Raw genomic sequence first — 12,317 nt, 5'->3', positions numbered from 1 at the left:
ACTATTTTTATTTTTTGTATAAATAAAGAATTGTACAGTTATGGGGTCCTACCTTGATGTCTCCAGGGAAACATACAGTATGATGAGTGAAACTGAGTAGAGTATGAATGGGTTGTGAGATCTAGTGAATTATCCCCAAAGGGAGTGTTCTATGTGACTGGATAGCTGCTTTGCTACAGCTAGTGTATAGATGTTTTGCTGTTAATAATCTTTGAGATTCCTGCATCATCAGAGAAGGCATTCTCTGTACCAGTGATCTCTGACTTTTCCATGTGGCCTCTCCTATAGATCACATGGGTGGAATGTGACTTGGAGAATGCCTACTATGCCCAGGGAATGAACAGTACTCTGTCTGTTCTGAAGCATTGGCTCTTCTACTTTGGGCCGACTTGAAGTCTTCGAAGTCTGAGCTGGGCTTGTGCACTAGAGGGATGGGGGAGCTGGACCGTGATCGGCTCAGGGCTTCCAGCTGAGCTGGGCGAAGACCGAGGAGGGGGTGGGGATGGCAGTAAAATAGCATAGGAAGTTCTGCAATCTAGTCAACGTCTAAGATGCTGATTTGTTTAACATTTTTTTTTTGTTTTTTCAGGTTTCTGGTTGGCTGAGTGGAAGTGGGAAACAGGTGTCTGCTCTGAGCTGCCACCATGAGTGAACTTGAACAGTTACGCCAGGAGGCGGAGCAGCTACGCAACCAGATCCGGGTAAGTTGTCGCCATCCCTTTTCGCCTTAATGCCGAGCTGTAGCAGACGTTCAGCAGTGCATCTACCGCTCTTAAAGCATTATCCATCATGTATATTACTTCTGCACATAGAATAATGGTTCCTTATACATGATATTCGTGTTTGTGTTCTCATTTAGGGAATGACAAAATGAGAAGTGTGCTCCCTTAAAATATTCGTTCTCTAATTTGTTAAGGAGTCGTTTCATAGCCTCTATTGATGAGGCAACTCGAAACAGTTGTTGAAGGGTGAGAGTCTTCGGACTCCATTTCAGTCCTTAAGTAAATGATTCCTTACTACATATGGTTACTTTGGGCAGCAAACAAGGGCCTTGAAATTGTGGCTGAGCGAGTCCTTTCACCTGCTATCCGGTCTGCAAAAGGGGTATGTGGGGTTCAGTTGACTTAAATCTAGAGCCTCGGTTGTTAACCATTTGACTTCTGTGGATCCCCCAATTCCCCCCCCCCCCCAAAAAAAATTTCTGGAATCCATGCCCCCCCCTCCCCCCCCCCTCCCCTCCTCACACAAGCCATTATTGGAAGCCGAGGACCCCCCACCCTCAGCAATATTTTGGGGTTGGACTTCAAAACACAAGACTGCAAAAACAAGTCTACACCAACCAAGTGCTCAGTTATTGAAATCTTTTTTTTTTGTAATTCACAATCAAATTTAAAATGTTCACGTTTTACAATTTGTTTCGTTAGTTGTGTATTCTTTATTAGTTTTTATTTGGTTAATGTTAATAAGCTTTCATTTTGTAAAACAGTTGTGGACCCCCTGAGTAGGCCTTGCAGGCTCCCAGGTGTCCTCGGACCACAGGTTAAGAAACACTGCTCTAGAGTGTTGGCAGTTGGATTTTTAAATATCCTTCCTATGCAGAAATGGCAAAAATTCGAGGTTACAGACTTATTAAGGAATACTTTAATCTCTACACACTGCCTTGGTTTTTGTTTAGTGTGGGACTTGAAACGTGTGCGGATGGTCCTTCTTGGCCTTGTGGGTCAGGGCCCTTGCCTTGGCCAAGGTTTTGTTCCAGAGATCTTCTCTGTTCGCCATGGACAGCACTGGGTAGGACACTGGTTTGGTGATTTGTGGCCAAGCCAAGAGCACATTCCAGCTTCGAGCACTGCCCTTGTGATGGTTCTGCCTTCAAAGCGGTATCGTTATCAGATTACTAGGTATCCTGAAACCAGGCTTTGATGGATGATCCACCTGCCAGCAGCTTAGCGGATTTACTCGTGCAACAGATTTTGCCGTGGGATTACTGTGGTGGTGATATAATTGCCCTTTGCTGCCAAGCTCCTCTGAGAGGGCTCGCTGTTTGATGCACATTTCTGGCACCGTATATACCAGGCCTTTGCCAAAACAGTGTAGCTTCAGCTTCCTGGTCTTGGAATGCCCCCACGGGTAGATGTTGAATGTGTTTTTCAGGAGCTTTGGAAGAACCAGCTTGCGACCACAGCCTCCCTCTGGCAGATCCTTGCCCAGAGGAGGCTTTGTAACTGCAGCAATGTAGAATACAAGGAGCACACGTGGCGTCCCACAATGCTCTTGTCGTTTACGTTTTTACCACTGGGTAGTCTTCTCCTGCGGTCCTTTTGTAGTGTAAGCTGGAGGGCTGCAGAGCAGTATGGAAAGCAGGGACCAGTCTCATTGTGACCAAACCTTTGCAGTAGCCCATATTGTAGCAGAGATAGTCATTTGATACTAGTGCTGCATATTATAGGTTTTGCAGCGTGAATCTTTCTGAATTCACTATGCTGTGCATATTCCGCAATCTGGTGGTTGGGTCCGGAATCGTAGTTTTTTTTTTTCCCCCCCTGAAGCCCAGGTGGGCGTCGACGTCCCACCATTTGGTGTACCTTCGGTGACGTCGGCATGCTTCTGGCGGAAGCTCCCACCCTTGGGCGCCATCTTCAGATTCTTTTTTCCACACCGTTGGGTTTGGATCGTCGCATGAAGCTCCAGAAGTTTTGGAGGAGAGGAGGAGAAAAATAAGCGACTTTCTTCAGGAAAAAACTCGAAGACCAGAAGATCAGAGCCGGGACTACTAAGGAGAGGAACCTCTAGATCTTCAACGTCCGGAGAATGCACACACAGGGGGCCCCCTGAGCGCAGTAATGGACAACACACCATTTAAATTCTGCCGTAATTGCCACCACAAGTACGCGCAGAGACCAGCACCCAGTTTGCAACCTGTGTGCCTATCGACCACTGGAGCAAGGACTGTAATGCCTTCTCAGTCTTCACGTCGAAGACGCTGAGGATTCGGGAAAAACAGAGGATAGCTTACCACACGATGCAGGGCAAGGGCAAGGCCCAGTCGCTGTACGACCTGGGCCTCTCCACCGACGACGAGGACAACCTAGTCGAAGGTCCAGACGTCTCCACGGTCGCAGAGACAGATAAGAAACAGGTCTTGAAAAATCTGAAAAATGGTTCTAGTCCTGCAGGTCTAGTACCTTCAAAAATCTCCTCGACCTAACAGTAACCTACTTGACCTCAGTCTCTAAAAGCGGAGCAATTGTGACAAGATAACAAGATTTAAAGACCTTTTTATTGCTCACAAAGCAAATGAGCAATAAAGATGCCTTTAAATCTTATCTTGTCATATTTGCTCCGTTTTCAAAGACGGAGGACAAAAGTTAGTATGCTTTCCTACTCGCCAGAAAGGGCGAGTAGGACCTAAAAATAGTTTGACCTCATAAATTTTACCTCGCAAATGCGAGCGGTCGAGTGGATTTGTCGAGCCCTGAGAAATCGTCAGACAAGGTAGTCTATGACCCCGAAACCCTCGACAGGGCCTCGAAAACCTGAGGCTGACTCTCGAAAATCAGAGTCTAGAACCACGAAGGGAGCACCAGCATCAATCTTCGACGACCGAAGCTGCGGTCCCTGAAAAACAGCCCAGCGGATCCTTCGAGAAGGACTCCCAGTCGGCAAAGACCAGCGAAAAGCAAAGGTCGTCGAAGCAAGCTCCCGAAAAGGGATCCTTGACAAAGGAGAAGGAGCTGAGAGCCGCTCCGACATCGACGGGGCCGTCTAAGAGGGCGGCCGAAACTCTCGACGCCGAGCAGGCCGCACAGATGGAGAGAAAGAAAAGAAGGCTCAAGGCAGAGATGGAAAACCTCATCCAGAGGAAGAAGGACTTCGAAGACAAAACGATAAGCTTCAGGATCCCCTCGAAGCCCACAACAGTCCTCGAAGAGCTAGAAGAACACGAGGAGTTTGACGCCGAAGAGCCGCCGAAAACTCCAGAGCCCTCTGAGTAGGGAGAAGAGGAGGACCCCTATTACACAGAGGGTGATTATGGGGACCCGCGTTCGAGCTACGACTCTGGATCCTCGATGGCTCAGGACCAGGATTGGCAGGACATCGAGGACAAAAACCCAGAGGAGGCTGTGGAGACATACCCCTCGGTTCCTTCTCCGCCATCTGACATTGGGGCCTACTATGAGGTTGTCAAGAAGGCTGCAGCAGCTTATGGAGTCAAGTTGGAGGAAGAGAAGGTTAAGGCAAATTTCCTGCTGGAAACCTTTCTCACCGCACAAACAAAAAGCCTCTTCCTGCCCATGCTGAAGAGTATTATGGCACAGGGCAAAGAGGCGTTCAGAGAACCAGCTACCTGCAGGTCAGTCACGCCAAGGACGGAGAAAAAGTACAAGTTCTCCTCCCAGGACCCCCCTTACATCCAGGTGACAGTTTCAGCAGACTCAATTATAGCCGCAACTGCCAGAAGGGCCAACGTCTCAACATCTGGGCCACCACCTGACAAGGAAAGCAGGAGGATGGACCTAACAGGCAGAAAAATTGAGAGAAACTCAGCCATGCACTGGAGGATGGCAAACTCCAACGCCCTTCTCGACAGGCACCAGTACCAGCATTGGGACAAGATGAACCAATTGCTCAAGCACCTCCCAGAGGAACACCAGCAGAGAGCCGCTCACCTCGTGGAAGAGGGGAAAAGCATCGCAAACTCGTGCCCGAGGACAGCCTTGGACGGGGCAGAAGCATCCAGCAGACTGATGGCTATAGGAATCAGAGAAGGCAAGCCTGGCTCAGGATCTCCGGCTTCAAGACAGAGGTTCAAAACAACATCCTGAACACCCCTTTCAATGGAGAAACACTGTTCAGAGCCCCAGTTGATGAGAAACTCACCCAACTGAAGAAAGACAATGAGACGGCAAGGTCCATGGGGCCCTGCAATTCAGGGGGATGAGAAGAGGCACTCCTACGCGGAGGCCGAACGGAAGGGGTGGAAACCAGCAAGGACAACCACACCAGGCGTTCCACCAGGGTCAACAGAGTGACAACCAAGATCACCAGGGCCAGCAGAAGCAAAACTGGAACTACCAGAACATGGTCCAGTCCTTTCGTGGGAGAGGAAACTGACGGGGCCAGAGAAGGAGAGGCGGTGAACAACCCCTATCTAAGTGACTTCACACAGGAAAAGGTGCTCACCCACTCAAACTCTCCGAGGGAAGAGCACGGAAAAGCAAAGAGGAGAGGGCTACACGGAGAAGACACAAAGAACATGTAACACCAGTAGGAGGCAGGCTGAGATTTTCCCTCAGAGTGGAGAAAAATAACCACAGACCAGTGGATACTCAACATCATACAGTTCGGATACTGCATAGAGTTGGAAAAGAGACCACCAAACAGAAAGCCAAAGAAAAGAGAGCACTCTGGAAGGGAGCTGCAATTGCTCTAAGAGGAAGCTCAAGAACTCCTCCTAAAAGAGGCCATCAAACCGCTCCCATTCAAAGAACGGAACAGGGGAGTGTACTCAAACTACTTCCTGGTGCCAAAAGTGGACGAAAGCCTAAGACCCATCCTGGATCTACGGTTCCTAAACAAATATGTAAAGACTCAAATTCAAGATGACGTCCCTACAAGAGGTCATCCCACAGATAAAGGTCAGGGACTTCTTGTCCACCATAGACCGCAAAGATGCGTATCTGCACATCCCCATGAATAGGCAGCACAAGCACATGCTAAGATTCACAGAAAATAAGGATCACTACCAATTCACAACCCTGGCATTCGGTCTAAAGTCCGCACCTAGGGTATTCACCAAATGCCTCGCAGCAGTGGCCGCACATCTGCGAAGAGAGGGGATACAAGTGTACACCTACCTCGACGACTGGCTCGTAAAGGCAAGCTCTTACAGGACATGCAAAGATCATGCAGAACAGGTCACAAGAACGCTAGCAAGCCTGGGATTCTCCATACACTGGGGAAAATTCTCGATGGAACCGGAGCAGGTGAAGTTCTTCCTGGGAGCTCAATTTAACACCGTCCAATGCAGGGTGTTACCCAGCGAGAAGAGGACACTCAGCCTACTGAGGGAGAAACTTCACTACCAGAAGAGGTTGAGCACAAAGGGCTATGATTTGCATAGGCTCCAGTTGTGCTTGCCAACCATGGTTTTCACTTACAATAGGCAGGGCAGAAACATGTCCACATTCCTTTGCCCGAGTATAACCATACCTTGCAGCTGGCGATCTGCAGGTGTGTGGCGTTCCTGGAGTAGCTGAGTTTCAGCATTTAATCTTACCTAATGCAACATTGTGTATCATTTAAGAAGCGCACAGACCAGCCACGAGAAGTTGCTGCACATGGAGAAGGTTTTTAACATACTGTCAGGATAACTTGCTCCAACACATTTTGGCATGCACGGTTGTATTCTGATACCTCACACATCTGACCAAATGCAAGCTCCTCTGAGGGTGCACTGGTTAGCTGTTTCAGCGTATGTGAAAGGCCTACACTGAATCAGCTTAATCAATCTCACTTATAAGTTTAATGGTAGAGGGAAGCAAGACTTCCCTGCCCAGGCACTACCACCCCCGCAGTGGAACCTCAACTTGGTACTAGCTGGATTAGTGAAGGCACCGTTTGGCCCCATACACAAAGCTATACTCCAGCTTCTTACCTTAAAGAAAGTCTTCTTGGTGGCTATCACGCCACTAAGAAGGGTAAGCGAGTTACAGGCTCTCACATTACAGGAACCATATGTATCCATTCATAAGGATTAATTGGTTATGAGAACACGTCCCAAATTCATACCAAACATCATTTCACATGTTCACATAAATCAAACCATCAACTTGTTAGCTTTATTCCAAAAGGCATTTAATGGTGTTTAAGGTTCCTTCTTAAACACCATTAAAACAAACCTGGCAGCAAGAAGGCCTCATGGTTCAACGACGATCTCAAGAAGTCCAAGAAACTCTGCCGCTCCCTTGAAAAGGCCTGGAAAAAAGACCCAACCACTAGCACCAAGGACGCCTTCAAAAACGCCACCCGCACTCACCACCAACTAATCCGAAAAGCCAAGAAAACAGCATTCAAGGATCGACTTGACAACAACGCCCACAACAGCAAGGAACTTTTCAACATCGTCAAGGAATTTTCCAATCCCTCGGCCAACTCCAACGACATCACCCCCTCTCAAACCCTCTGCGACTCCCTAGCCTCATTTTTCCACAACAAGATTGCAGACATCCACAACAGCTTTGACAACCAACCCGGAAACCAACCCACCCTACCATTTGCTGATCATCTTCCCCCGTGAACACCCTTAACGACTGGAACCCAATCTCCACTGAAGACTCCATCCGCCTGATGAATTCCATCCACTCAGGATCCCCCACAGACCCATGTCCTCACCACATATTCAACAAAGCAGACTCCGTCATAGCACCGCACCTCCGAGACGTCATCAACTGCTCCTTCAACTCCGCCACCTTCCCGGAAGACTGGAAACACGCTGAACTCACCGCCCTTTTGAAAAAACCCACAGCGGACCCCACCGAACTCAAATTACCGCCCCATCTCGCTTCTTCCATTCCCGGCCAAAGTCATCGAGAAAGCTGTCAACAACCAGCTCGCCGCCTTCCTCGAAGCCAACAAATCCCTCGACTCCTCACAGTCCGGCTTCCGAGCAAAACACAGCACTGAGACCGCCCTCATCGCAGCAACAGACGACATTCGAACTCTACTGGACAATGGAGACACAGTCGCCCTCATCCTCCTTGACCTCTCTGCAGCATTCGACACAGTCTGCCACAGCACCCTTTTACAACGCCTCAATAACATCGGAATCCAAGGAAAAGCACTTCAATGGATCACATCGTTCCTCACCGGAAGAACCCAGAGAGTCCGCCTTCCACCATTCAAGTCCGAGGCCTCTGAAGTCATCTGCGGCGTACCACAAGGATCCTCACTCAGTCCCACCCTCTTCAACGTATACATGAGCCCCCTCGCGGCCATCGCACGCCAACACAACCTCAACATCATCTCTTACGCGGATGACACTCAACTGATCCTTTCTCTCACCAATGACCCCAGCACCGCCAAAACTAACCTACACGAAGGAATGAAAGAAGTTGCCGACTGGATGAAACAAAGCCGCCTGAAACTGAACTCAGACAAAACAGAAGTCCTCATCTTGGGTACATCCCCCTCTGCATGGGACGACTCCTGGTGGCCGGAAGCCCTCGGAAAAGCACCCATCCCGACAGACCACGCACGGAACCTAGGCGTCATCCTGGATTCTTCACTCTCAATGTACAGACAAGTCAGCGCCGGCGCCGTATCCTCTTCCTGCTTCAACATTCTTCGCATGCTCAGAAAAACATTTCGCTGGATCCCCTCCGAAACAAGGAAAACAGTCACCCACGCTCTGGTCACGAGCCGACTGGACTACGGAAACACCCTCTACGCAGGTACTACCGCAAAACTCCAGAAGAAACTCCAACGAATCCAAAACGCCTCAGCCAGGCTCATATTAGACATCCCACGCAACGAACACATCTCTGGTCACCTTAAAGACCTCCACTGGCTACCCGTCAATAAGAGGATCACTTTCCGACTGCTTACCCACGCACACAAATCACTCTACGACATCGGACCAGAATGCCTCAACTCACGACTGTCCTTCTACACCCCCTCCCGCCAACTACGTTCTTCCAGCCAAGCCCTCGCCACTGTACCTCGCATCAACAAGACCACCATGGGAGGCAGATCCTTTTCTTACCTGGCTGCTAAAACATGGAACTCACTCCCCGCTTACCTTCGCCTTACCCAGAACCACCTAGCATTCAGAAAGCAACTTAAAACGTGGATATTTGACAAGTAATCCTCCTCCCCTTCCTAAGCGCCTTGAAACCCTCTGGGTATGTAGTGCGCTATATAAATTCTTTGACTTGACACTAGATGTCAGTGAAGCTTTTCTGCATTGCACACAAGTCACTGAGGAACATCACAAAATCATAACATTAGTGACCCACTCGGCGCATGCCTTGGTAAAACTGTAACCAAGAATTCTGGCTCTAGATCAGAGGTCTTCAAACTTTGTTGCTCAGTCCCTACTCTCCCTCCGCTCCCCGTAAGCCAAATGTTTTGAGTTCGGGCTCAGCTTCAACATTTTTGGCTAGTATTGGGTGAGCTGGGGGGACATGGCTGCTTGCAGGGGGCGGGGCTTATGAGATCTTTTCAGGAGTACTTTTTCTATAGCTTATAAACTGCACTAAATATGGAACTTATAAAACCGCAAATGCATCAAACAAAAACATATATTATCCCAAACCTACTTATCACCGTAATTGGGGTGTTAGGAGTCCCTCACACTCTTGGACCCCAATCCACCTACACCTCTTGGACCCCAATCCAACTACACCAGCTGCACTAATCGGAACTGCAGTCCTGAATAGCAGGCCATCTCCTCTGCATCTTTTACCTCTTCCCCTACCATGACCATCACCTCGGTCCTAATGCTAGAAAGGAAAAGGAAAATAAGCTAGCATGCCCCTTTTTAAAAGGTACAGTCACTGTGATGCAGTGGGCCCCCTCAAATGCTGGGCCCCAGTCCTGCTTTATCTGCTTATTTAATAACAAACAGTGGCCTCTTACACACCTGGCAGCAGTACCAGTTTCACTAATGAATGGCCCTTAAAAAAAAACCACTTATGTTGCCCCCTTCTTTGGGGTATTTCTCTGAAGAAGCTGTGTCAGGCCATTTGTAAACCTAAAAATGAGTCCCCATACACTGCTTCCTATTCTGGGCCTTCTCTTTGACAATATCTACGAACCTCAATCCTTTTCTCTATCTCCAGGACCGTTACTTTGAGGCATGCGGTCGAGAGGATTAGGGGTCTGCATCTGAATGCACCCCTGCTGGCCTTATACCTGCCACCCATGGACTCTGCTTTTGCACAAAAAAAGGATCTGCCCCTGAATGGTTAATGCTGGCTGTGAGGCACCTCTGCCTGAAAGTGAAAGGTGTGGTGGTAGTGCAGAAAGTTAATGAAGAAACTAGCCTTCTTCCCAGCTGTTAGTTATGTCACTTAAAGCTAGGACCCCTGGAATTATGGGTTTCTGCAGCAGCAGCGCTTTCCACATGAGTTTACCGTATTTACTACAGAATCCATAATTTGCAGATTCCAACAACAACTTTTCTAGCTCAAAGGGAACACAAGTTACTTAAAATGTGGCAGTGTTCCAGAGCAGGGAAGATCTGTTGCAAAGATTGATTGGTAATCTTCTAGTTGCTTACTGCTGTATTTGGGTGTTAAATGGTTACTAATGAGGTGAAATATTTCCCCTGACAGCATTAGCATGAGTTAAAATGACAAAATAATGAAGTGATGCTAACCACCAATGTTAACATGTGCTGCATTGTGCCACATAATTGACCTGTTCTTGCTGCATAATTTAGTCAACCCTGCGGCATTATGTGGTCCTCTCCTGCTGAATTATTCTAGCGGCTCTGCTTAAAATGTCATGGTGGCAAAGATTTATTATTTTTGAGATATAATGTAGGGCTGTTAGCTGAGATCTGGAATAGTAGAGAAAAATGACTGCATTAGATACATTTGGATTACTTTTTACTAAAGTATATATTTTGTAAGAACTTATTTTATCTCAATCACTGCATTTTGAAGCAGCAGGCTAGCTTAGACTATGTAAATACTATTTTAAAATAATGACTTGCATATTTACAATGCTTTCTTGAACAGGTTACGACCTCCTAGCACTATAAACAGGGCCACTGGAATTATGGGACCGGAGAAGGCCAAATTATGCTGCAGGGTTGACTAAATTATGCCGCAAGCAAAGGTGAATTATGCTGCAAAATGCTGCGTATTTTATGATAGGATTATTGCGTTATTTTACCATTTTTACACTTAACAATGTTCTGGCATATATATTCCCTCATAAGTACCACATTAACACCCACATATAGCAATAATCAACAGAAACGTGACCCGGTATCCTTTAGAAAGGACCTTCCGCTGGAATCTTACGGAAGGACCGGCGACACATTATCACATCATTGGAATGGCGAAAGCCCTACATACGAATAAACAGACTTAAGAAGCTACACTCCTTGACTTCTTTCACTGAATTTTACTGAGACGCCGAGATCGTCCCCTACAGTAACCCACTGCGGGTTGGAAGTATCACCGCAAAATATATACGACCGCTTTACCACAAAGCCTTGAAAAAGTCGTGGGTTACATTCCCAATACGACGAAACACTTGTTGGCTTTGAGGGTCCAAGAATAAAACTTCACAAGAAACAACCGGATTATACGAACTAAATTAATTTCTGAATGCAAGAATGTTGAATGCATAATTTAGAAAAAAAACTGAAAAGAACTTGATTTTTGACGTGTGCTAGGGAGTTTCTTTGCTTATGAACAGGCCCTTGCATAACTTAGAGGGAGTTGTGGTTCCCTTTACCTTATAGCACCGTTCCTCAGATACTGATTGCACCACATTAGTGCAATATTCTGACTGGCCCCTTAGAAACCTATTAACAATACCACTGACCTAGTGTGACCTTCCGCTGCAAGGTAACATGTTGCTGCATTTTTAGTAACTTAAACTTGAGCTAGAAACAATTGTTTTTGTTAAAATCTACAAATTTTGCAGCAGATGAGGGATTAATGCCAAATGCGGGAAATCCAGAACTATGTGCGAAATGGCAAAACCGCACAATTGCATAATTTCTGTGGCCCGGACTATAAATACAAAAATGACTATTCCTCTGCGCCCTCTAGGGTTAATTATGTATGTTTCAGTTAGAACATGTTATGTTATGTTACAAAAGTTTTAATACCGCGCTCATACACCAATTGGTTTCTTGGCGCTCGAAGACAGTGGGAGTAGGCACGGGGGATGTGAACAGCTAACCGTGAGCAAGGCGGAACAAATGAGTTTTTAAAGATTTGCGGAAAGTGGGATAATCAGGAGTGAGCCGAGTAGGGAGGGGGAGGGAATTCCAAGTGAATGGGGCAAGAAAGGAGAAGCTAGCACCACCGTGCTTCTTACGTCGAAACCTTGGAATGACCAACAGATTGTGGGCAGAGGATCTGAGGTGTCGGGAAGGGATGTAAGAGTGTAGACAGGAAGAGATAAAAGCGGGAGCAGAAAAGAAAAGAAATTTGAAAACGGTGCAACCAAGTTTGAAAATGCATCGTTGCGCAACCGGGAGCCAGTGCAAGGTTTTTAACAGTGGGGTGACATGTTGGTGTTTTGGTTGCTGGAAGATTAATCTAGCAGCCTGATTTTGCACCAGTTGAAGGCGT

At 47.3% G+C, this 12,317-nt stretch overlaps 1 protein-coding gene across 3 annotated transcripts in view; it reads left to right on the top strand.

The window, feature by feature from the left end:
* The window catches only part of GNB2 (G protein subunit beta 2), a 271,009-nt gene that overhangs the window by 140,124 nt on the left and 118,568 nt on the right, over positions 1-12,317 (top strand). For all 3 annotated transcript variants that reach the window (XM_086946183.1, XM_086946184.1, XM_086946185.1), the window contains exon 2: positions 590-701. In XM_086946183.1, the coding sequence (XP_086802309.1) occupies positions 645-701 (57 nt within the window). In that variant the 5' untranslated portion in view covers positions 590-644. The remainder of the gene's footprint in view (positions 1-589; positions 702-12,317) is intronic.

This window comes from Lissotriton vulgaris, chromosome 12 (genome assembly GCF_964263255.1).
Source record: "Lissotriton vulgaris chromosome 12, aLisVul1.2, whole genome shotgun sequence".
Classification (NCBI taxonomy): domain Eukaryota; kingdom Metazoa; phylum Chordata; class Amphibia; order Caudata; family Salamandridae; genus Lissotriton; species Lissotriton vulgaris.
Note: the sequence above shows the minus strand (reverse complement) of the source record. Positions and strands in the feature narration are given on the sequence as shown.